Source organism: Aquarana catesbeiana, linkage group LG06, assembly GCF_042186555.1.
Source record: "Aquarana catesbeiana isolate 2022-GZ linkage group LG06, ASM4218655v1, whole genome shotgun sequence".
Taxonomy (NCBI): Eukaryota; Metazoa; Chordata; class Amphibia; order Anura; family Ranidae; genus Aquarana; species Aquarana catesbeiana.
Genome location: NC_133329.1, coordinates 393,918,495 through 393,945,474, shown reverse-complemented (window position 1 = coordinate 393,945,474; position 26,980 = coordinate 393,918,495). Strand labels below are relative to the sequence as shown.

Here is a 26,980-nt window from a genome sequence, read left to right as displayed (position 1 = left end):
ATGGATCCATGATTTCATGTTGTTTACACCAAATTCTGACCCCACCATCTGAATGTCGCAGCTGAAATCCAGACTCATCAGACCAGGCAACGTTTTTCCAATCTTCTATTGTCCAATTTTGGTGATCCTGTGAGAATTGGAGCCTCAGTTTCCTGTTCTTAGCTGACAGGAGTGGCACCCGGTGTGGTCTTCTGCTGCTGTAGCTCATCTGCTTCAAGGTTCCATGTGTTGTGTGTTCAGAGATGGTATTCTGCATACCTTGGATGTAACGAGAGGTTATTTGAGTTACTGTTGTCTTTCTATCATCTGGAACCAGTCTGCCCATTCTCCTCTGATATCAACAAGGCATTTTCCACCACACTATTGCCGCTCACTGGATATTTTCTCTTTTTCGGGCCATTCTCTGTAAACCTGAGAGATGGTTGTGCGTGAAAATCCCAGTAGATCAGCAGTTTTTGAAATACTCAGACCAGCCCGCCTGGCACCAACAACCATGCCACGTTCAAAATTACTTAAATCCCCTTTTCCTCCATTCTGATGCTCAGTTTGAACTTGAGCAAGTTGTCTTCACCACGTCTAGATGCCTAAATGCATTGAGTTGCTGCCATGTGATTGGCTGATTAGCAATTTGTGTTGCCAAGCAATTGAACAGGTGTACCTAATAAAGTGGCCGGTGAGGGTATATAATCATTACAGTGACATATAATCATGTTGTGTCAGTCGGGTCATTCTTTGTTTCAATGATGTCACCTGTTAGCTGGCCTTTTTTGGGTTAGGTTCACACATGGAACAAGTAAGCAGATAAGGAGTTCTGACTTGACCGGCTGTTCTGGGTCAGCGTCTCAGAATGTTCTGGATTCAGAGGACGAACAAGACAGCCAGGCAGCTAGCATTTTTTACACAACCCCACCCTTAGTTCTCCTGCATCACCAGGATCCCAGTATTGGAATCTACTGTGCCATGCCGTAGTGCCTTGTGATGTACATTGAGATACAACAACTCTTGGCGTTTGCAGGACCAGATTGATGCCAAACTGACCGGCTCGTTGTGCTTCCTATCACCCGGCTGTGCTACATTTTATAGGTTGTGCATTTGAAAAAAAGATTTGTTTTTTACGCTATAAACAAAAAAAGATGCTTTCAGCCATCTTCAGTTTTGGTGAAGCCTTCAGGGTCAGTTCACACTAGGCAGCACGACTTACAGCATAACTGCCTCAGGTGACCCAGGACACGACTCAGCGGCGACTTGCAAGACGACTTCTGTATAGAAGTCAATGCAAGTCGCCCCGAAAGTCGTACAGGAACCTTTTTCTAAGTTGGAGCGACTTGCGTCGCTCCGATTAGAACGGTTCCATTGCACAGAACGGGACGCTACTTGTCAGGCGACTAGGTCGCCTGACAAGTCGTCCCACTGTGAACCGGGCTTTTCTGCATTTCAGGTAAAAAAAAAATCCTGCATGCAGCCCATCACCCCCTTCCAGCCCCCCCACCCCCCTACCCCCTCATACTTACCTGAGCCCAGTCGATCCAGGGATGTGAACAAGTTTCTCAGGTCTCTCTCCCCTCATTGGCCAGAGAGGTAGCAGCAGGCACCATTGGTTACTGCTGCTGTCAATCACAGCCAGTGAGGAGAGACAGAAGGGTGGGGCTGAGCCACGCTCTGTATGTCAATGGACACACAGTGTTGGCTCAGGAACGAGCACACAAGAGTGCCCCCATAGCAAGCGGTTAGCTATGGGGGCACTCAGCAAGAGGGAGGGGCCAGGAGCGCTGACGGGGGACCTGAGAAGAGGAGGATCGGGGCTGCTCTGTGCAAAACTATTTAACAGAGCAGGTAAGTATAACATGTCTGTTATTTCATTAGAAAAAAATGTTCAGTGGCAGATTTGTGACCAATTGTACATCCACCATCTCTGTCTAGGGCTGGCTAAAGACATTCTCAGCTTATACTTCTCTGTGTTTTTTTTTGTACAGGAGCTCAATAAGAGGCTGAAGGCTCCAATCTCTTCTTTCCTTTCCCACCTGTCTCGGCTCCTCCTTCCCTTGCTGGATTCCAGGGATGATGGACACGGCCGGTTCTCTTGTCAGTGGACAGAGAACACACTGATGCTGCAGGTGAAGAGCCAGTTGTCTGGTCTTCCTTTTTATTGGGAGTTCCACTGTAAGGAGGCCAGAGTCACCACGGTGAGCTGAAGAGAAAATCTAAAGTTTAATTGATATTAAAGTGGACCTTAAGTCTGAAAAAATTGCCCAAAAAAGACAATCAGAGGGCAAAAGACTAGTCTGATCTTTTCCCCTAATGCTGAATTACCATGTCAGTGTGTCCCTTTGTAGAGGTGGTCATCTTAGTAGAGGCCAGGTTGTGCTTTCTCTTGTCAGAGCTGCCTCCTGTTGACCGGTGGGGAAAAAAATCAAAAAGCAGCTGGAGAGGTAGAGAAAGCACAGATTTACATAATGAATAAAGAAAAACCAGGGAGATCATTGCACTGTAGATCCTCAGGTACAGCTTTCTCACCAGCAAGGAGAACAGTGACCAGCACAATCTCCAAATCTCACTCCAAATCTGATGAGACTAGCAGTCAGACGCAGCGATGCATTTGATGATCTCACACTTTAAATACACACAGTTGTGAGTCTCAAGGCAGGGGAGTGCCTAGATGCAGGGGAAGTTCACAGCTGTTTTAAGGTGGAATTAAAGCAAAAAAGGCAAATCTTCCAGGAGACAACTTGGACACAGTTGACACAGATTTACTGAAAGTGGAGCAAAAAATCTGGTGCAGCTGTCCATAGTAACCGATCAGCTTCCAGGTCTTATTGGCAAAGCTTAAAGTGGTTGTAAAGCCTCAAGGATTTTCACCTTAATGCATTAAGGAGAAAAGTCTTCTCTGCTGCAGCTCCCCCCAGACACCCCCCCCTTTTTCTTACCTGTGCCCGATCCAACCCCGCGATGTGCACGAGCTCAGCGGCTCTAGCCGATGTCTCTGTCCTCATTGGACAGATTGATAGCTCCCGCTGCTGTAATTCAAATCCAGTGACATGGGAGCGGGGGGCGGTGGGTTCAAATCCCACTGTCTGTGTCAATGGACGCAGCAGTGGGACTCTGGAGCAAGCCTGCAACGATGCCCTCAGGGTAAGTGGCTTTCCGTGGGGGCACCCGATGAAGAGGAGGGGCCTGGAGCGCCCTCGGGGGACCCTAAAGAAGAGGCTCGGGGATGCTCTGTGCGCAACGATTGCACAGAGTAGGTAAGTATGACATGTTTGTTATTTTTATTTTTAAAAAAGACTATGCCGCGTACACACGGTCGGACTTTCCGGCATACTTGGTCTGGCGGACCAGAGTGCGCTGGACAATCCGACCGTGTGTAGGCTCCGGCGGACTTTTTTTTCCCAAAAGTCCACCGTACTTAGATTTTTTTTTTTTTTTTGTTTAATAAATTTTTATTAAAGAAAAATATAACAAAGATATACATATATCTCAGAATAGATGCATTCTTGAAAACACAACAACAAAAGTTTCAGCACTCACAGATTACAATGAGTAGTTATAAGCTAACCCTCCAATAATTGGCTCAGAAGCTATACAGAGTGTTAATATAACACCAAAAAAAAAGGAAAAAAAAAAAAGCATAGGATTAATACTTTGTGAGCACTTGAAACAAAACAGAATTAATATAAAAAAGGAAAAACCTTACTTTGGTATATAGAAACTGAGAGATAAACAAGAGCAGAAAAAATAAAATTAAGAAAAATTAGATGAAAGAAGAGAGAGTAGAAGAAAAAATGGAAAGTAGAAAAGGTAAGAAAACAGAGGGTAGGAGGGGGGGGGGGGTTGTTGCTGGCATGCATGTCTACATATTGAAAGGGAATGAAATGTTGAGGTGTAATTGGCTAAGCTTAGACGAAAGATTTAAGGGGTTTGCGTTATAAGTTCCTTATAAACAGATGTGGATTGAAATTTTATCCAAGAATCCCAGGTTAGAGAATGTTTCTTAGAGGTACCTCTAATGTCGTGGGTGATGCTCTCCATAAGATGTACCTTATCGACCATTTGTAGCCAAACTTTTGTAGAAGGGATTGTTGGTTGACCCCATAAAGTAGGAATTAAAGCTTTGGCAGTGTTTAGTAAATGAGGAATAATTGAACGTTTATATATTCTTATGAGGGTTTTGGTAGAATGAAAAAGGATAGTCCACGGGTCATTGGGTATATTGACATCCGAAATCTGTACTATTAAGTTGCGGATGGCATCCCAATAAGGTCAAATGAGTGGGCAAAACCACCAGATGTGTGCGTGAGTAGCTTTGTTCCCACAGTTCCTCCAGCATAATGGGGAACTGGCGGGGAACATTTGTTGTAATCTGGCTGGGGTGTAATGCCATCTAGTAAGCAATTTATAGTTGACCTCTGACATTTTTGAGGCCAATGAGGAAGTGTGGGCTAGTTGGAGGATCTTATCCTTTTGATTATCTGTAAGGGAGGAATCTAAGTCAGACTCCCATTTAGCCAGGAAAGGTGGGAAGTTGGGATTTTAAAGTGCAATGAGAGCTTTGTAAAATAGAGAAATTCCATGTAAAGGGGGATCTTTTGGGTAAAATATTTCTTCTATGGCATTTAATTCACTCAGATCTCTAAGCGGGTTGGGAAGGGATCCTACGAAATGTTGTAATTGGTGATATCTCCATTTATCTAGAAATGTGGTAGGTTTAGGAGCAAGGATCACATGTAGTAGTTTAAGTATGTTGTCACGGAGGACATGATGTAATCCGATCCCCATGATTTAAAGCCTGGGTCTAATAAGCCCGGTAAGAAATATTTATGGTTGAGGAGAGGTAATAGAGGAGAATCATACTTCCATGAGAATTTTTTGTGCAGGGCGTCCCAGACATCTAAGGAGGATATAGTGAGAGTCGAGGTAGATCGAGCTAGGTTCCTACAAGAACTGGGTATCCAGGGGGCTACCGAGAGATCCACTCCACTTAAAAAATATTAAATTTGTACCCATAGTTTCGATTTAAGAGCGTATTTCCAATCAGCCAACCTGGACAAGATAACCGCTTGATAATATGCCTTAAAATTAGGAAGTGCTAGACCGCCTGAGCATTTGGAGCGGAATAGTAGTTCTCTCGATATCCTGGAATGACCGCTCTTCCAAATAAATCTGGAAATCAGAGTTTGTAATATAGTGAAGAACCCCACTGGTACTCCCATTGGGAGCATTTGAAAGAGAAAAAGGATACGGGGTAGTATGTTCATTTTGATTATATTCACTTTCCCCAACCATGTGTGTGATAAGTTGGACCATTTTCGTAGATCCTCTCTGATCCTATTTAGCAAGGGAATATAATTGTGTTGAAATAAAGAATGGAGATTGGAAGTCAGATATATACCTAGGTATTTCATGCTTTTCAATACCCATTTAAAGGGAAACAGGGGCTTAAGGGAAAGAACTTCGGACTTGGAGATATTAATGTTTAAAATTTTGGATTTAGATAAATTTATTTTGAAGTTAGAGATGGATTGAAAGGTAGAAAATTCAGACATTAAGTTGGGAATTGAGATGCGTGGTTGCTGGATAAAAAATAGTACATCATCCGCATAAGCCGCGTATTTATGGAATCTTTTGCCTATTTGTATGCCTTTGATATTAACATTATGCCTAATTGTAGCTAGGAAGGGTTCTAAGGTGATAGCAAAGAGGAGAGGGGAGAGAGGACAGCCTTGTCTGGTTCCATTATGTAATACAAAGGGGTCACTCAACGTTCCATTAATTCTAATTTGTGCTGAGGTGTTAGAATAAAGGGATGAGATTCGGTGGAACATCTTAGATCCCAGCCCAAAGTGGCGTAAGGTCATCTTAAGATATTCCCAGTCCACCCTATCAAAAGCTTTTTCAGCATCAGTGGAGAGGAGTAGGGTGGGCTGGGCGCATCTCTGAACGTATTGGATTAGGGATATTGCACGAAGTGAATTGTCTTTTGCTTCTCTATTGGGTATGAATCCTGATTGGTCTGCTGATATCCAGCTGGGTAAAAGAGGGAGCAGCCGATTTGCAATTACTTTGGCAAAAAGTTTGATGTCAACGTTAATTAGTGAAATTGGCCTAAAACTGTTACATAGGGTGGGATCCTTATTGGGTTTAGGGATGACAGTGATATGAGTTGATAGAGATTCTGGGCGTAGACCTGAAGAGTGAGAAATAGAGTTTACATAAGCGGTGAGACGAGGGAGCAGAATGTCGCTGAATGTTTTATAGTATAAAATAGTGAACCCATCCGGTCCAGGGGCTTTGCCGGATGGGGATGATTTCAATGCTGCCAGGAATTCCTCAACCGAGAAATCCTCCTCCATTTCTTTGAGGACAGATATGGGCAATTTAGGTAGGTTAGCTGCTCTCAAGTAGGAAAGCAAGCGGCTTCTTTTCTCTTTTTGTGGTAGAGAAGACAGGTCATTTTTAACATTATATAGGTCTTCGTAATACTCTCTAAAGGCCTTAGCAATATCTGGGGTTGCATGGGCTAATTCCCCTGTTGAGAGTTTGATTTTGGAAATAAATGACTGTGATTGTTTAGTCTTTAGAGATCTAGCTAGCAGCTTACTTGGTTTGTTTCCCCATTCATAAAATTTCTGTGATAGACGTTGGAATTTTCTTTTAGTATCCAAATTGAGAAGGGATTTTAGTTCCTCTCGTTTGAGTGTGAGGGATTGGAGGTGCTCAATATGCATAGAGAGTTTGTGTTGTTTATCAAGAACCGCTATCTGCTGTAGAACCTGATCAATCCGTTGACCATGCTCCCTTTTTTTCCTAGCACCGAACTCAATAAGACGACCCCTAATAGTAGCTTTATGAGCTTCCCACACAACAGAGGGAGAGGTGTCAGAGGGTTTGTTTTCCTTAAAATATTGTGAGAGATGAGAGGCTAACATGGAAACTTCAGCTTCATTAGAAAGAAGGGAATCATTGAGTTTCCAATTGTTAATGCGTCGAGGTAAGGAAGACACGGTCAACGTCATTGATACAGGTGCGTGGTCTGATATAGATGCGGTGCCAATGTGAGCAGATTGCAGGAGGGGGAGATGAAAATGATCTAGAAATATATTATCTATTCTGGAATAAGATTGGTGTGTTGTGGAAAAGTGTGAATAATCCTTCTCCTTGGGGTGGAGAAGGCGCCAGACATCCATCAATTGAAGATCCAGAAGCTTTTTTTTTAACAAGTTTCAGTTGTTTGAAAGAAATATTAGAGCGGCCCTGGGATATATCAATTGTTGGATCTAGTGGCATGTTAATGTCGCCCGCTAGGATAGTAAGGCCTTTGGCGAAGTTTGAATGTTTAGTCAGTGTTTGTGAGAGGAAAGTTGACTGATTTCGGTTAGGACAGTACACGTTTGCAAGAGTACATTGAGTGTTACCTATGAAGCCCCTAAGGAAAAGGAAGCGACCATGGTCATCTGCCATCATGTCAGATAACCTAAAGGATACATTACTGCAGAATCCAATGGCCACTCCTTTAGCTTTATTAGTGTCTGATAAACTATAATACCACTGTGGAAAGTGGGATAAGGTTAACTTAACAGGTGTTGTGTGAGTTAAATGCGTTTCTTGAAGAAAAGCAATAGAACATGTGGCTCTTTTAAGTTCATGGACTAATTGGTGTCTTTTAGCAGCAACATTAAGACCCCTAACATTGTATAATATAACCTTTAATGTAGCCATTGTTAAAGCATAGTACGTACCTTCAGCCTATATTTCCATGCATACCAGCCAGAAGGGGGGAGTGGAGAGGAGGAAAGGAGAGAGTTTTTTTGGAAAGAAAGAGAGAGAAAAGAAAAACAAAAAAAACATATGTGGAGGTCACATATGTAAGTTAACCAACTTGTGGGGAACACATAGTTATCACGCAGAAATCTGCAGTGTTCCCATTGGGGAGAGAGAGAACTAGAGGCCATCCCAATCCCTAGATGGGGACTGAATAGGGCAACTATAAGGCCAATCATTCTCGCCAACCCCAGAAGGAAAGGGGGTGACGGGGTTGCGCTGTAGTGAAGGGGGGTAAATAGAGGAAGTGTATCCCCACAGCGCGCGACCTATGAGAAAACGAATAACTTATAACTATAAATAAATAATTAGTTCCATTTAGGAATGTAAATATTACCAGTTTGTAATCAGGATCAATTTGAACAGAACGTAACCCCTAGGCAATTAAGTGCAAACCAATTCGGTACTTAAACTAAATACCCAAGGATAAAAGGTAACAAAGAACATTGGTCAGTACAACAGTATGACAGTTTCGGCCAAATTTAGACAGGCACACGTAAAGAAAAAAAAAAAGAAAAACTGCGGCCAAAACCTAACTTAATACAGACAACCTGTAGGAAAAAGATTATCTATAATAAGAAAATTAGTACGTGTGAAAAGTTACATATTTCAACCATGCTTTTGTGCAGAGCCTTTCTCCAAGGTGGGTCCGTTGGGCTCAGGAATTTAGGGATTGGGTCTTGCCAACCTGGGAGTTCCATGGATGGAAGATTAAGATCTTGCAAGAAGGTTGGAAGTTCCTCCGGAAATCTCAGCGTATACGACCGACCATTTTTTGTGGCAATTAGGCAGGCTGGGAATCCCCATCTGTATGTGATCCCATCTGAACGCAGGTGGTCAAGGAGCGGTTTCAGAGCTCTACGACGGTCCAAAGTTTCCTTAGAGAGGTCTGGAAATATGGTGATGACTGCTCCGTCAAACTCTACGTTAGGCAAGCCCCGCATCTTCATCATAATAGCATTTTTGTCTTCAAAATAATGCAAGCGACAAATAACGTCTCTGGGCTGATCTGACTTAGCATTACAGGGTCTTAGGGCACGATGTACACGGTCAAAACGTAGCGGTTCAGTGACTGAATTGCCCAAGATGGTATTAAAGATGCCTCTTATAGATGGTTCTAGGTCATTATCACCCGTTGCTTCTGGCAGACCTCTGACACGAATGTTATTTCTACGGTTACGGTTCTCGAGGTCTTCGAGTTTATACAGGGAGGCTCGATGGGCGAAGGCCAGCTGGGTAACAGTGTCCTGTAGTTCTTTAATAGCTAAAGCATGTGTGTCTTGTCGCTGTTCCGTTTCCTCAACTCTGACCAGAATATGTGTCATGTCAGATCTGACAGCAGATATTTCTTTTTTTATGGATTTCTCCAAACTGTGAAACATTCCTGCAAGTTCTTTTTTGAGACCGCTCATTAGCGTGTTCATTTCGGAACCCGCAGGGGATCCTGGATCATCCATGAGGTCTGAACAGTATGAGGAGGCCGGGGAGCTGTCTCGCACAGATGCAGCGTGAGATGATGGAGAGACACTGGTCCGTGAGGTTCGGACCTGCTCGTCTCTTGCGTTAGCTAAGTACTGTTGAATGGAACCAGTGGAGACTGGAATGGGTAGTGATCTCTTGCCAGGACGTTTACCTTTGGCAGACCGGAGTTTAGGTGTTTTCGCCGTACTTAGATTCGAACTTCTTCCGACTTCGGGGGTCCCTCCGGTTCCTCTTCTCCCGGCGTCCAGTTGGTTCTTCTCCGCTCCCTCTGGCCTCTTCTCCGGTGTGCCAGTTCTTCTGCCGGCTCCTCCGCTGTCTTCATGCCGCTCTTTTGCCAGCCTATGTCCGGACTTCTGGCCTCTGGCTTCTGGGCTTCTTCTCTACTTCCCATGTTGACACGACGATCTCTCCGGCTGGAATGGTCTCTTAGAGCTCCGATGTGACTTATATAGGTGGAGACCCCGCCCCCTTATGCCGTCACATCGGAGCGCTCAGAGACCATTCCAGCCTGAGAGAGCGCTGGCCTAGCAGCGGGGGAAGGATGAGGGGGGCTGAACTTCCGTGTGACCTCACCGCACCCTTTGCCGTAGCCAGGTCTCCTGGAATTGGGGAGAGGTACCTGTCAAAAAAAGGTAACCGTTCCACCCCCCCCCCTCCCCCGGAAAGGTACCAAATGTGGCACCGGAGGTTGGGAGGAAGCAGATAAGCAGAGCTTCCACTTTAGGCTTTGCTAATAAAACCTGGAAGCCGATTTGTTTCTATGCAGAGCTGCACCAGATTTTGCACACTCCAGTTTTAATAAATAACCCCCGCTATGCATTAAAGTTACTTACCTATATGGTAAAAAAAAAAACTTGCTTGGTGCTCTGCATCAAACAAAAATCAAAACTCCCAAAACTGCACTCACAAACACATAATACCAGCGCTGAACCAAAATAAAAAAGAATACAAATGTTGCACTGTGTTACTAAATTAGATGTGTCTTGGTTATCCCACTACAAAGGCTCATAATATTGTGAAAAATAAATGTGATTTGTGTACCAACATCATAAAACCAAACAGAAAAAAAAAGAAAACTTAGAGGGAGACACCACTATTCCAAAGTAACACAAAAAATAAAAAAAAAATCAATTAATAAATATAAATCCTGATGGAAGTCCACCATCTCTTTGCAAATGTCCAAATAAAACAAGTAATTATGTGTAGGAGGGTTCCACCACCATTGCAAATCTGGCCATATGTTTCCACTTGTGAATGACAACTAGCAGCCTCGTGAAATCAACACCACCACCAATCGCAGCCTCTTCCCAAGCGATAAGACCCCAAATTATAGTTGGTCCTATAACAGCATGCTATCAGTAATCATCCATCCACAGCCTTGGAACCATACGAGATATCACAGCAATAGGTTATTGTGGGTATAGGATTGGGTATATGGGATTGTATGATATTATTTTTTATTTATTTATTTTTATGGTTGAACTAGATGTACTTGTGTCTTCTTTCAACTTGACTAACTATGTAACTATGTTTTTCAATGGAACTTCAGGAATTCCAGAGTACATCAGCGGGAACTCACTGTTTGCACCTCTGCTCTGCCATGTAAGGGATAAGCATAGTGCAGCCCCCAAAATGTATTGTAATAAGTATTGGGCATCTACTCACATAATAAAAGGATAAATCGCATATAAACACCACCACTGCCAGCTCCAGCAGGTATAAAGATGTCAGCATAAGCTCCCGCTCCCCCCCCCCCCCCAATGCATTTCAACCAATAGGCCGCTCTCAAGGTGTACACCTGTATCTCTCCTTTTTTAAAAACCTCTGAAAGATCATATGTTTCCTGAACACTGCCCTTTAGAGCAAGGACAGGGAACTCACCCAGCTGGATGTCCCTGTGCCTTTAACCACTTGCTTACCGGGCACTTGCACCCCCTTCCTGCCCAGGCCATTTTTCAGCTTTCATCGCTGTCGCATTTTTAATGACAATTGCGCGATCATGCTACATTGTACCCAAACTAATGTTTTATCATTTTCTTCACACAAATAGAGCTTTCTTTTGGTGGTATTTAATCACTGCTGGGTTTTTTATTTTTTACAAAAAAAAAAAAAAGACAAAAAATTTTGAAAAAAAAAAATGTTTTTTACTTTTTTTTCTGTCCGTTACAAAATTTACTAAGTTATTTTTCGACCTTCACTGATGTGCGCTGATGAGGCGGCACTGATAGGCTGAACTGCTGGGCATTGATGAGGCGGCACTTATGGGCACTGATTTAGTGGCACTGATGAGGCACTAATATATGCCACACTTATGGGCACTGATATGTGGCACTGATAGGCGGCACTGGTGGGCACTGATAGGCGGCTTGGATAGGCAGTACTGATGGGCATTGATAGGTGGCACTGATGGGCACTACTGAAGGGCATTGATGGGCACCACTGATAGGTTGCACTGATTGCCAGCACTGACTGGCACCGCTAATGGGATTGGTGGCACTTGTGGGCACTGATTGCTGGCATTGGTGGGCAATGGTGGGCACTGATTTTTGACACTGATGGTCAGTGCCCTGATTACATTCCTATATGTCTCCCTGCGTGGAGATGCCGCTGATCGGCTTTCCTCGCCACACACTCTGTCAGCGTGAGGTGAGGAGAGCAGATTACCGGCATCTCCGTGTTTACATGTGACCGGCTGTGATTGGACACAGCCGGTCACATGGTTAAAGAGCCGCGGACGCCCGCCCCCGCGAGAGCGGCCATTCTGGGATCTGCCATTCTCCCAGAACGAGAGCCGCACCGACCCGCCGTCATTTGATGATGGGGCAGGCGGCAAGCAGTTAAGGTGGGGTGGGCTTCCTTCAGGCACACATGCCATCAGGGGCGGCCTGTCCATTAAGGGCGCATGGGCACCACCCCCTCTATCCACGTCACCCCCTATGATTAATGGATAGATGTTTTCCACCCCCTCAAAAAAAAAAAACAACCAGCCGCCACTGCCTGCTGTTAATCTATCCATTCTCACCTACGCTCCTATTTGGCGTCTCCAGAATTTTAGCGTTAGGACCACAGTATATACAGAGGTCCCTTGGTGTGGGCACTGCGGCTTATGCATATATTTGCAAATGTGTGCCAACAAGACCCTCTGTTTTTAACGTAAACTGCTAAACAGGGCCAATTCTGTTGTTTTGCAGGCTGGCTGGTACGTGTGCTGGGAAATCCTTTTTTTATTATGTAACAAGAACCTACAATCCTGCCCAGAAACAGTGAGATGCCTCAGACATATTTACTGTAAGCTGATATTGCTGACATCCTACTAAAATGCTAGTGATCTGGTAGTCTCTGGCCCCATTACCATCCGAATCACAGATATGAGACAAGCATACAGGAAATGTTTGACCTACAGATTTATTTCAGGTCAGTGATTCAGAAAGTATTGAAACCACAGGATCAGCCTGACAACCTGGCAGCTAACATTTTCTGAAGGCAACCAGCAATCGCAAGTCTTCTTTCTTCAAAGGAAGTTGTTATTTGACCATTAAACACAAGATGGCGCTGTGTACCAAGTAAACCTTCGCTTTGTTCAAGATGATTTTATAATGTACAGTAGCTGGGGCAAGTCAGAGGTTCAACGTGTTCTGAATATATAATAGAGTAAAACAGATATTAAGCAATGTATTATAGGACCTGTTTGATATAGTTTTCTACTTAAAAAAAAAAAAAAAAAAAAGTCAGTTGCTTTGTTAAAACATACACTATATTACCAAAAGTATTGGGACACCGGCCTTTACACGCACATGAATTTTAATGGCATCCCAGCCTTGGTGCCACTAAATGACACTTTTTGAGAACCAGCGACATTATTACATTGATCAGTGCTATAAAAATGACACTAGGGGGCGATCAAGGGGTTAACTGTGTTCCCTAGGTGTGTTCTAACTGTAGGGGGGATGGGCTCACTGGGACATAACAAAGATCACTGTTCCCGATCACTGGGAACAGTAGATCTCTGTCATGTCGCCTGTCAGAACGTGGAATCGCCTTGTTTACAAAGGCAGATCCCCGTTCTGCCTCTGTACTAGGCGATTGCGGGTCGCCGGCAGACATTGAGTCCGCCTGACCCGCGGGCATGCTCACGCAGTGTGCCCGAGCGCACGGCGCCCCCCTTAACTGCGCGAGCCGCCATACAGCTACAGCGATTTGCGCAGGAGAGCCGACCTGCCGCTGTATAACGACGGCAGCTGGTTGGCAAGCGGTTAATTAAACCTTTAACTTTACAAGCACTTTAAAGCAGCCCAGATCCTCCTCTTCTCTGGTCCCTCACTGGGGTTCCTGGCTCCTCCCTCCTGCTGGGTGCCCCCACAGCAAACAGCTTGCTGTGGGGGCACCCAAGCAGACGCTCTGTCTGTCCATTCACACACACAGAGCTGCAGCTTGGCCCTGCCCCCTCCGTCTCCTGATTGGCTCACTGACTGTGATTAACAGTAGCTGGAGCCAATGGGGTCTGCTGCTGCCAAAAGCCAATCAGGAGTACAAGTCCCTGGAAAGGCAAGGCTCTGGTGGACATCGCTGGATCAAGATGGGGCTCAGGTAAGTATTAGGGGGTGGGCTTCTGCACATAGAAGGTTTTTTACCTTCATGCATAGAATGCATGAAGGTAAAAAACCTTGGGCCTTTACAACCACTTTAATGTAAACGGTGGGCTTTCCGGCTCACTGACAGTCTGAGATTAAAGCACCACATGGAAAGTTATTCACCGAGATATCAACTTCTTCCATAATAAGACTTTATCACAAAGCCAACATATTCTGGGAGTCAGAGAGCACCCCATTCATCAGGGCTTGGCGTAAGAGATAGTATATAATGGACTGAATGCCAAGTATTTGGTTTTTAACCGCTTCCCGACCGCCTTGCGCAGATATACTGCGGCAGAAGGGCACGTACAGGCAGATTAACGTACCTGTACGTTGCCCTTTAAGAGGCAGCTTGCGCGTGCCGGGAGCTCCGTGGCGGTGACCGCGGGTCCTGCGGACCCGATGTCCGCGGGGTTACCCACGATCGTCTCACGGAGAGGAAGAACGGGGAAATGCTGATGTAAACAAGCATCTCCCCATTCTGCCTAGTGACACTGTCACTGATCTCTGCTCCCTGTCATCGGGAGCAGTGATCAGTGATGTGTCACACAGCCCCTCCCCCCCACAGTTAGAATCACTCCCTAGGACACACTTAACCCCTCCCTAGCCCCCTAGTGGTTAACCCCCCTCACTGCCAGTGACATTTTTACAGTAATCAATGCAATTTTTTAGCATTGATCGCTGTATTAATGCCAATGGTCCCAAAAATGTGTCAAAATTGTCTGTGTCCGCCATAATGTTGCAGTCACAATAAAAATCGCTGATCGCCGAAAAAAAAAAAAAATTAATAAAAATGCCATAAAACTAAAAAAAAAAATAATTAATAAAAATGCCATAAAACTATCCCCTAATTTGTAGACGCTATAACTTTTGTGCAAACCAATCAATAAACGCTTATTGCGATTTTTTTTTTTACCAAAAATATGTAGAAGAATACATATCGGCCTAAACTGAGGAAAAAAAATGTTTTTTTTTTTTTTTTTAATATATTTTTTGGGGGTTTTTATGATAGCAAAAAATAATACGTTTTTTCAAAATTGTCGCTATTTTTTTGTTTATAGCGCAAAAAATAAAAACCGCAGAGGTGATCAAATACCACAAAAAGAAAGCTCTAATTGTGGGGGAAAAAAAGGACGTCAATTTTGTTTGGGAGCCACGTCGCACGACCGCGTAATTGTCAGTTAAAGCGACGCAGTGGCGAATCGCAAAAAGTGCTCTGGTCTTTGGCCAGCAAAATGGTCCGGGGCTGAAGTGGTTAAACCAGGCAAGCATTGAAGCACAAAGTCTGTCACCCGCTGGTTCAGGCAGCCTCTGGCTCGCCAAACACTTTCAGTGATATATTCAAAAGACCAAAAGGGAGCAAATAAGAGACTTTTGTTGCTGTGATTTGCATATATTGTAAGTTCTCAGGACACGCTGCAAAACAGTTTTTTATTTTTTCATTGGGTACTTATGTCTTAATGTGTGTCTTGCATTTGTAGACTCAACCTTGTTGCATGTGGCCCATTCTTACCCTCTGCTGTGTTTTTGATTGGCAGGTGTGTCGGCATTTAGTCCAGCCTCTGGTGTGTATGACGAAGGCTCTGGACTGTCAGAGCCAGGAGCTGTGCACTTTACTGCTCCAAAAAGATGCCGAAATTCAGGATTACCAGGAGAGCGGGGCTGCGCTGACTCGAAGTAAGAGGGCCAGTCTTGTATGCACTATGCTTAGCACAGAGAGGGTGTTTATTTACTAAAGCTTCAGAGGGCAAAATGTGTCACAACCAATCAGCTTCCAGCTTTTATTGCTAAAGCTTAAAGCGGGGGTCCACCTATCTATCGTTTTTTTTTTTTGGAGTTCATTCAAAAACTTTTCTTCTCATGATTATCTACTCACATGTTCTGTGTAATAAGTCCGCCTGTGTCCGATTTCATTGTAAAGAATAACTTATAAAATTCACTGAAGGCGGTTTCCATCTTCATTGTGGGCATTTGAAGCCCACAAGCATGTATTTCCTGGATGCGGTGAATGCTGTGCTTCCAGCATTCACCGAGATGATGTGATGACGCTGTTGCACAATGCATGCTGGGAAGCCTAAGACTAGCTCCCAGGGCACTGTGGGAGGTCTGGGAGAGGCTAGAAACACGCCTACTCCCATGGGAGGAAAACCAGGAAGTGCTAAGAAGATTAGAAAAAAAAAGGTAATTATGGCGATTTAAATTTTTTTACACAGCATGTCAGCATCTAGGCAAGGAAGAGAATGCATAGAGATAATGTTCAAAATTTGGGTGGAACCCCGCTTTAACCGCTTGCCGACCGGCTCATGCCGATATACGTTGGTAGAAGGGCACGTACAGGCAGATTAGCGTACCTGTACGTTGCCCTTTAAGAAGTGGTTTGTGCGAGCTCTGAGAGGGCGATCGCAGGTCCCGCAGATTCGATGTCCGCGGGGATACCCGCGATCGTCTCACGAAGAGGAAGAACGGGGAAATGCTGATGTAAACAAGCATTTCCCCGTTCTGCCTAGTAACACTGATCACCGCTCCCTGTAATCGGGAGCGGTGATCAGTGTCGTGTCACACATAGCCCCTCCCCCCCACAGTTAGAATCACTCCCTAGGACACACTTAACCCCTACAGCGCCACCTAGTGGTTAACCCCTTCACTGCCAGTCACATTTACACAGTAATCAATGCATTTTTAATTGCACTGATCGCTGTATAAATATGAATGGTCCCAAAATCGCGCCAAAAGTGTCCGATCTGTCCGCCATAATGCCGCAGTCATGATAAAAAAAATCGCTGATCGCTGCTATTACTAGTAAACAAAAAAAAATATTAATAAAAATGCCAAAAAAACGATCCCATATTTTGTAAACGCTATAAATTTTGCACAAACCAATCAATAAACGTTTATTGCGATTTTTTTTTTTTTTTTTTTTACCAAAAATATGTAGAAGGTTACGTATCAGCCTAAACTGAGGGAAAAAAATGTTTTTTTTATATATTTTTTGGGAATATCAAAATAACAAAAAAAAGCGTCAATTTTGAAAAAAAAACGCATTCTTTTTTACTTTTTGCTATAATAAATAGCAAAAAGTAAAAAAGAATGCGTTTTTTTTTTCAAAATTTTTTTTTTCTTTTTGTTTATAGCGCAAAAAATAAAAACCCCAGAGGTGATCAAATACCACCAAAAGAAAGCTCTATTTGTGGGGAAAAAAATGACGTCAATTTTGTTTGGGAGCCACGTCGCAAGCGCAATAGTCAGTTAAAGCGACGCAGTGCCGAATCGCAAAAAGTGCTCCGGTCTTTGGGCAGCCAAATGGTCCGGGGCTGAAGTGGTTAATTAAGCAAGCCTAGGTTAGAAGCTGATTGGTTTCTCTGCAGAATTTTGACTAATTTTGTCCTCTCTAGCTTTAGTAAATAAACCCCATAGTGTTATTTTATTAGTAAAAACAGTATAACTTCTAGAAATAAAGCTAAGTTCTTCTGTACCGGTGGTCCAAAAACAGTATATAAAGAATGAGAGTGCCACAAATCCATACCAAGTCCTGTAAAAGTTTATTTCTCTTGACAACAAATCAGAGGATTTAGTCAATATTTTTCTGGGACTTACAAATCTCCCTTTTATCACGGCTTAAAGTGCTGGTAACTGTTGGCATACAGTGGGGGGAAAATAATTATGTGATCCTCTGCAGATTTTGTAAGTTTGCTCACTTACAAAGAAATGAAGGGTCTATAATTTTTTATCATAGGTGTATTTTAAGTGACAGAGACAGAAAATCAACCAAAAATCCAGAAAAAACACATGATACAAATGTTATAAATTGAGTTGCAGTTCAGTGATTAAAATAAGTATTTGATCCCCGACCAAAACATGACTTCATACTTTAGGGGAGAAACCCTTGTTGGCAAGCACAGAGGTAAGAGATTTCTTGTAGTCGGTGACCAGGTTTGCTCACATCTCAGGAGGGATTTTGGTCCACTCTTCTTTACAGATCCTCTCTAAATCCTTAAGGATTCTTGGCTGTTGCATGGCAACTAGAAGTTTCAGCTCCCTCCATAATTTTTTTAAAGGATTAAGGTCTGGAGACTGGCTAGGCCACTCCATGACCTTATTGTGCTTCTTCCTGAGTCACTCCTTTGGTGCCTTGGTGGTATGTTTTGGGTCATTTTCATGCTGGAAGACCCATCCATAACCCATCTCCAGTGTTCTGACTGAGGGAAAAAGGTTCTAATCCAAGATTTTACAATAAATGGTCCCGTCCATTGGCCCCTCAAAGCGGCAAAGTCGGCCTGTACCTTTAGCAGAGAAACTGCCCCAAAGCATCATGTTTCCACCTCCGGGACTGTAGGGATGGTGTTCTTAGGGTCATAGTCAACATTTTTCTTCACTACAAACACGGAGAGTTGAGTTAATGCCAAACGGCTCGATTTTGGTCTCCCCTGACCACAGCACTTTCTGCCAATCCTTCTCTGAATCATTTTGATGTTCATTGGCAAACTTCAGACAGGCCTGTACATGTGCCTTCTTGAGGAGGGGGACCTTGCGGGTGCTGCAGGATTTCAATCCATGGTGGTGTATTGTGTTACCAATGGTTTGTTTGGTGACTGTGGTCCCAACTGCCTTGAGATCATTCACAAGCTCCTCCCGTGTAGTTCTGGGCTGATCCCTCACTTTTCTCATGGTCCTCCTCACCCCATGAGGAGAAACCTTGCATGGAGCTCCAGACCGAAGGCGATTGATGGTTATTTTGTATTTCTTCTATTTGCGAATAATCGCTACAACAGTTGTCTCCTTCTCACCAAGCTTCTTGCTGATGGTCTTGTAGCCCATTCCAGCCTTCTGTAGGTCTACAATCTTGTCCCTGACATCCTTTGACATTTCTTTGGTCTTGCCCATGATGGTGAGGTTTGAAGAGAAGAAAGATTCTGTGGACAGGTGTCTTTTATACACATAACGAGTTGTCGTTAGGAGCAACTTCTTAAATTGACAGGACTAATCTGTGTACCACATGAGCGCATATTGTAGCCAGTCTGTGGGAGCCAAAATTATTGTTGGTTGGTAGGGGATCAAATACTTATTTTACTCACTGAACTTCAACTCCATTTATAACATTTGTATTGTGTTTTTTCTGGATTTGTGGTTGATATTCTGTCTCTATCATGTAAAATACACCTATGATAACAATTATAGACCCTTCACTTTGTAAGTGGGCAAACTTCCAAAATCTGCAGGGGATCATATAATCATTTTCCCCTCTGTATAATTGAATGCAGCGGTTGTATAAAACAATTAGAATAGTTGCTGGTCACCAGCCTGACAGCCTTCTGTCCCAATGAAAGGGAGTTGTAAGTCCCTGAAATCCGTTGCATATATCCTCTGACCTGTTTTCAAGATAAATAAACTTTTACTGGTCTTAATATAAATTTGTGATGCTCCCACCATCCTTTATATATTGTTTGTACCACTTCAGAGACACCATGGATGGAGAGCTGCTTTTAAGAACTGGATATTGAGCTGTTGTTCACCTATTATTGGGTCCGGTCTTGTTTTTATTAATAAAGGAATAATGTTTGTCTTACAGGCCGCTTGAAAACTGAGTCTTTTGATGAGGGATCGTTCCAAGAGTCTTTTCTGGCAGAGGTAAGAGACTGCAGCATATATACAAGCAGATTGGTTATTCCCAATCAGTGCCCACTCTGTTTTAGGGTCCATTCAAACTAGATGCAATGGGACTGTGCTGGGCGGTTATTCCAGCGAAATCTCACCGCATGACGAGGCAAAATTCCTTGTCTCCTGTGTGCCTAATTCACACCACTGAGCTGTGGTGGTGCGCAGGCACAGTGCGCTTAAAAAAAAAAAAGAGCACTGCATGCACTACTTATTTTGCAGCTCAGCACAGCGCAGTGCAACCCGCGGGCGGCCAATTGAACTTTATAAAAAAAAGTCTGTTTGACATTTCAATAAAGTTTTGTTTAAAAAAAGAAAAAAAAAAAAGGAATGGTGCGTTATAAATCAGTGGCTGGTGTAAATGAACCCTAAAAGGGAGTATGTAAAAATACTGACGCTGCCGTTGTCGACTGGGTCTTTAAACAAGTGCAAGCTCTGGACCCATAATCCTGATCCTGGCTACACCACCTAGTGAGCCACTGACCTGGAACACATATGTAAGATGGGCTAGTAGTTGCAGGCCACTAGGAACTCAAACTATGTAGGTGATCATTTCTGGAACCTACATCTTTAAACATCAGTCACTAAGGGCAGATCCCATATTTTAATTTTGACGGGTTTACTTTATGGAGCAATTATAATGGTTTTGGGTCAATTTTATTTTGGTGTTTTTTTTTTTTTATTGACATGTTTTTAAACGATTTTCTGTTATTTGTGTGAACTATATACTTTCATTTACATATAATCATTTATTATATGTCAAAAGATTCCTAGAGCGCTATGGGTTAGCTAAAACTGTCTGCTTTGCAGCTCTCTTTGTGTGATGGAAACTTACTGAACTGTCTAATAAGGGAAGAATTACTGCTGTGATGAATCTTTGGGTTTCGTCCACTGGATTTTATTCAGGTTTTCTATTAGGAAGTATACTGTAGGCCTGGAAAACTTTTTTTTTTTTTTAAACTACACAATGGGGTAGATTTACTAAAACTGGAGAGTACAACATCTGGTGTAGCTCTGCATAGAAACCAATCAGCTTCCAGTCTTTTTTGTTAAAGCTTGACTGAACAAGCTGAAGTTAGAAGCCTATTGGCTACCATGCACAGCTGCACCAGATTTTACACACTCCAGTTTTAGTAAATCAACCCCATCATTTACTGTGTGTCCTTTTACCTCATTGTATTAGGAGTTCACGGCCGGGAAGTGGTTTCTTTATCCTGACTGGGCGTCGTATAATGTCCAGCAGGATAAGCCGCGATTGTGCACCCACAATCGGTGGTGTGTTAGTCTGAGATACCGCATCTCCGATCGAGGTAAAGAGTCTCTGATGGAGGCTCTTTACCACGTGATCAGCTGTGTCCAATCACAGCTGATCACAGTGTAAACAGGACAGACGCAAGTAGAGGAGAGCCGATCGGCTGCTCTCCTGACAGGGAGGGTCTGCTCTGATTATCAGTGCAGCCCCCCTGAGGATGCCCACCCATGGCCAGCAGGGAAGACCACTAAGGCCCACCAGGGATGGCAATCATTACCCATTAGGGGTGGCACTCTGTGCCCATCAGTGATGCCTGCCAGAAGCGCCTCTGATCAGTGCTGCCTATCAGTGCTGCTTATACTTGCCCTCCAGTGCCACCTATACTTGCCCTCCAGTGCCACCTATACTTGCCCTCCAGTGCCACCTATGAGTGCCCATTAGTGCTGCCTATGGGCGCCTATCAGTGCTGCATATAAGTGCCACCTCATCACAGCCAGTTATTACTGCCTCATCAGTGCCTGTCAGTGAAGCGGAAAAGTTACTTATTTACAAAGTTTTGGAACAGAAACGAAGAAAAACTTTTTTTTTTTTTTCAAAATTTTCAGTCTTTTTTTTTAAATTTGTAGTGTAAATAAAAACCCCAGGGGTGATCAAATACCACCAAAAGAAAGCTCTATTTGTGGGAAAAAAAATGATAAAAATTTTGTTTCGGTACAGCGTTGCATAACCGCGCAATTGTCATTCAGATTGTGATAGCGCTGAAAGCTTGAAAATTGGTCTGGGCAGGAAGGTGTATAAGTGCCCGGTATTAAAGTGTTTAAAGGCACTACGGTCCTGTGTGTAGCCACACCTCCTCTTCAGTTCGTCATAGCTGACAATCTCTGAACCTGGAATAAAGTCAGCTACCACAATGCAATAGGTTCCTTTTCTCAACCTATTGTCAGCTCTGTTATCAGTTGGTGTGATGCAGTGCATGGAATAGTTGGGTACAGACATGTTCAGGGTGTCATACGCTGCATTGAATATTAGCTGCTTTCCCGCTGCAAAGAAATGAGGTAAAAATATTATTAGATAATATTTAATTATTTTAGTTGCTGTTTAATAAAATATTCAGATTTTGCAGTTGATTGGACGTCTTGAAGAGAATTAGGGAAAGTGATATAGAAGTGTAACTGAAGGTGCTCTTTCGCCACCATGTGGCAGACTGCAGTCACTACAGTCTTACAAAAACAAACTGAAGAGGGTACAAGGTGAGCAGTGTAAATAAATGATGGCCAGAAGTGAACCTGTATTGTGAAAATGTGTATGTGGTGACCCGCGCTCCCTATGGGTTAATACCTTGTTATAAAGTGCAAACGGTGCAAATAAAACTGTATAGCCACCGGATTCCAGTGGAAGATCAATCATAAGTGTATATAAAACTGTGGTCAAAATCAAAGTATCATCAACTTGGTGAAAAAACACAACTCAAAAGTGTCTGAATAACTAATAATTTCAAGTCCAAAGAACCTCATCAAATATTCCACAGTAAGAAGGTGATTTTTCCAATGATTAGGTGACTGTAGGAATCCTCCATCAACACCAAGCACTCACCCTACTCACCAGATGGAGATGATCTCTGCCCCTTGTCAGTGCAAATTAATACCAGCTGGTTCAGTCTCACCTGATGGCCTGTAAAAAAGGTGTCTCATTACCAAAGTGTCACACAGGAAACATCTCATGATGGGTAAAAACAAAGAGCTCTCTCAAGACCTTCACAACCTTATTGTTGCAATACTGATGGCATTGGTTACAGAAGGATTTCCTAAACTTCTGAATGTTCCAGTAAACACTGTTGGGACCATAATCTGGAAGTGGAAAGAACATCATTTCACCATAAACCGGCCACAACCAGGTGATCCTCGCAAGATTTCTGATAGAGGAGTGAAAAGAATTATCAGAAGAGCTGTCCAACAGCCAAGGGCCACTTGTGGAGAGCTTCAGAAAGACCTGGAATTAGCAGGTACACAATAAGTAATGCACTCCCCCACCATGGCCTGTATGCACGCTCACCACGCAAGACTCCATTGCTGAAGAAAAAGCATGAAGAAGCTCGTTTAAAGTTTGCTGCACAACATTTAGACAGGCCTGTGAAATACGGGGAGAATATAGTCTGGTCAGATGAGACCAAAATTTAACTCTTTGGATGCCATAATACCAGGGCTTTTTTTCAGGGGGAACTTGGTGGAACTGAGTTCCACCACCTCTGGCTCAGACCCTTTGGTGCCTGCTCACCACAATCACTTGTAAACACAGAAGTCCGGTTTCTGTGTTTACAAGTGACAGCTCTGCACTCTGTGTGTAACCCCCATGAACTCTGCACTCTGTAATGCAATCCTGATATTTAATGCCCCTTTAAGACCCTCCTACTGTTAGTGAAGTATGACCACACCCACTATTTGATGTGATTTGGAGGGTGTGTGTGGGTGGAGGGGTTTTGGGGGGTCATGGTTGAGTTCCAGCACCTATTGTTTGAGAAAAAAAGCCCTGCATAATACACACCATGTTTGGAGGTCAAATGGCACATCACCCCAAAAACACCCCCCATACCAACTGTGAGGTTTGGAGGTGGGAACATCATGGTGTAGGCGGGGCTGTTTTTCAGCATATGGTCCTGGAAACTTCATATCATTGAAGGAAGGATCGATGGAAAAAAGTACCAAGACATTCTGGATAAAAATCTGCTGCCATCTACCAGGGTGATGAAGAAGAAATGAGGGCGGACATCAATGATCCCAAACACAAAGACAAGGAAACTCTCAGTAGCTTTCAAAGAAAGAAAATAAAGCTGCTAGAATGGCCCAACCAATCACCTGACTTGAATTCAATAGAAAATCTATGGAAAGAAGAACTAAAGATCAGAGTTCATAGAAGAGGCCCACGGAACCTTCAAGATTTGAAGACTGTGTGGAAGAATCGGCCAAAATCACACCTGAGCAACGCATGCGACTCGTTTCTCCATACAGGAGGCGTCTTGAAGTTGTCATTACCAACAAAGGATTTTGTAGGAAGTGTTAAATTTCTGTTAGTGTGCTCAATACTTTTTTTCCTGTGTCATTCCATTTTATTACACAGAACTTCATTTCTGAACTCATTTGTTTTGGTGTCTTTGTATGGATTGGATGGGTTGTTACCGACGTGGGGAAAATTTCACGTCAATAGCACCTTTAGAAATAGATTTTTATTTTTTATTGGAAATTACTTAGAATTGTGACGTGTTCAATACTTATTTTACCTGCTGTATACTGTATATAACAATTATCATATAGCAGACCTTAACCACTTGCCGACCGCTGCACGCTGATATACGTCGGCACAATGGCAGCGGTGGGCAAATGGGCGTACCTGTACATCCCCTTTAATTGGTGGGGCTAGCGGGCACCCGCCTCGTACAGCATGACCGTGCCCGCTGGACCTGCGGACTCGATGTCCACCGGTGTCACGGCGATCGTGTCGCGAAGCCGCAGAACGGGGAGATGCCTATGTAAACAAGGCATTTCCCTGTTCTGCCTTGTGACATGACAGAGATCACTGCACCCTGTCATCGGGAGCAGTGATCTTTGTCATGTGAGTGGAAGCCCCCCCCCCCCCCCACAGTTAGAATCACTCCCTAGGACACACTTAACCCCTTGATCGCCTCCCTAGTGTTTAACTTCTTCCCTGCCAGTGTCATTTACACAGAAATCAGTGCAATTTTTATAGCACTGATCGCTGTATAAATGACAATGGTCCCAAAATAGTGTCCGATGTGTCCGCCGTAATGTCGCAGTCATGATAAAAATCGCTAGATCGCCGCCAGTACTACTAAAAAAAAAAATTAATAATAAAAATGCCACAAAACTATCCCCTATTTTGTAGATGCAAACCAATCAATGTATGCTTATTGCGATTTTTTTTTTTTTATACTAAAAATATGTAGAAGAATACATATCGGTCTAAACTGAGGAAAAAATTTGTTTTTTTTTTATATGTTTTTGGGGGATATTTATTATAGCAAAAAGTAAAAAATATTGCTTTTTTTTTCAAAATTGTCAGTCTGTTTTTATTTATAGCACAAAAAATAAAAACTGCAGAGGTGATCAAATACCACCAAAAGAAACCTCTATTTGTGGGGAAAAAAAGGACGTCAATATTGTTTGGGTACAACGTCGCATGACCGCGCAATTGTCAGTTAAAATGATGCAGTGCCGAATCGCAAAAAGTGCTCTGGTCAGGAAGGGGGTAAAATCTTCCGGGGCTGAAGCGGTTAATGCAGAGAATGCATTAAGGTAAAATAAATAACCTTTTACCTTTACAACTACTTTAATAGTAATAAATCAATATAACCTGAACCCCGGCCTTAGCAGTAACGCACAGCTCTTGTAGTCATTCCTCTCCTATCCCAAATGCTGTGCAGGCTGCATTCTACACAGGATGTGGAAACCTTGCAAGAAGATCTGATAAATTATTGGGGTGGGCGACTACATGGAAAATGAGGTTTAATGTTGAAAAATTTAAAATAATGCATTTGGGTGGCAAAAATATGATTGCAATTTATACACTAGGGTTAGAACCTCTGGGGGAATTTAGGATGCAAAAGGACCTGGGGGTCCTAGTAGATGATAGGCTCAGCAATGACATAGCCAAAGCAAACAGAATATTGGCATTAAAAAGGGGATTAACTCCAGAGATAAAACGATAATTCTCCCGCTCTACAAGACTCTGGTCCGGCCGCACCTGGAGTATGCTGTCCAGTTCTGGGCACCAGTCCTCAGGAAGGATGTACTGGAAATGGAGCGAGTACAAAGAAGGGCAACAAAGCTAATAAAGTGTCTGGAGGATCTCAGCTAAGGGGAAACGTAGGGATAAAACTTTTCCACGCAAGGGAATTTAAAAAGACACACGGCCATTCACTAAAATTAGAAGAGAAGCGGTTTAAGCTTAAGCTATGTAGAGGGTTCTTTACTGTAAGAGCGGTAAGGATGTGGAATTCACTTCCACATGCAGTGGTTTTAGCGGGGGGCATCGATAGTTTAAAAAAAACGATTAGATAGGCACCTTGACGACCACAACATACAGGGATATACAATGTAATATAAACATAAAGCACACACACAGATTGGACTTGATGGACTTGTGTCTTTTTTTTCAATCTCACCTACTATGTGTAACCAGCTTTTATCAGTTTGCTCTAGAAGTTCAATTTCTACATACCGCTCCGAGAAAGATTAGATTCCTTACTCCATATTACGTCTCAGATTCGGATTGGCTCGTTTCCTTTGACACAATCATTTTACCACTCCAAAGCAACAGCGCAAACCGAGATGCAAAAAGTTGATGATGTACACAACGCCTCCCAGAAATGTAATTTTTCTGCTTGTGTGATTGGCTCGCTGATTTTCCCAGAAGTCTGCACTAAGTTACAAGTCAGATTTTTTGGTATCCCCTGCAAGAAAAATGTCATTTTTGGTGAGATACTCCCAAAAGGGAAATCACATCTAAAAGGGATGCAGACCCTGCCACTTTCCCCATTAGAACAAACAAGGCCAAGGATAAATCCAAGTGAAAAACCAAGCTTAACTTAACGACCAGCCCGCAGACAACCAAATAACCTGTCTAACAGTATGCGTTAAAAGCAGGGGTTTAGTCTGCACACATTTGCAAATGCATGCGTAAGCCACAGAGCCTCGTCAAGGCACCCTGGTATCTGTTTCCCCATTTAGAACCCTGCAAGTGCAGCAGCTGATTGATAACTATAAAGTCACTCCCATACACATTCGCTTTGCACATGGACACAGACAAACAAACAAACTATTTCTTCAAAATAACAAAAGGTAGGGATCTGCAACAAAGTTTTTTATAATCCTTGCAATGTACATAGATCACCCAGAGGGGAATGTTTTTTCTTTTTTCTCAACAAAAGTGGAGTTACTCTTTAAAATAAACACTTCAATTATAACTATATATGCAATAAAAGTATATGCTCTCCTAAAAGACCATCTACTATCTCTTTAAATTGCTGAACATTTGTGTACTTCTAATGTTCTCTGTACGTGTATATTAGGTAAATGAGACATCAATAGAATATTTTACTGCTGATGAGTGAGATGATACAGAAGAGCTTGGCGTG

At 43.1% G+C, this 26,980-nt stretch overlaps 1 protein-coding gene across 1 annotated transcript in view; it reads left to right on the top strand.

The window, feature by feature from the left end:
* NHEJ1 (non-homologous end joining factor 1) overlaps positions 1-26,980 on the top strand; it is a 231,936-nt gene that overhangs the window by 8,021 nt on the left and 196,935 nt on the right. The window contains exons 3-5 of the mRNA XM_073634364.1: positions 1,974-2,183; positions 15,467-15,605; positions 19,495-19,553. Coding sequence (XP_073490465.1) covers positions 1,974-2,183; positions 15,467-15,605; positions 19,495-19,553 — 408 coding nt within the window. The remainder of the gene's footprint in view (positions 1-1,973; positions 2,184-15,466; positions 15,606-19,494; positions 19,554-26,980) is intronic.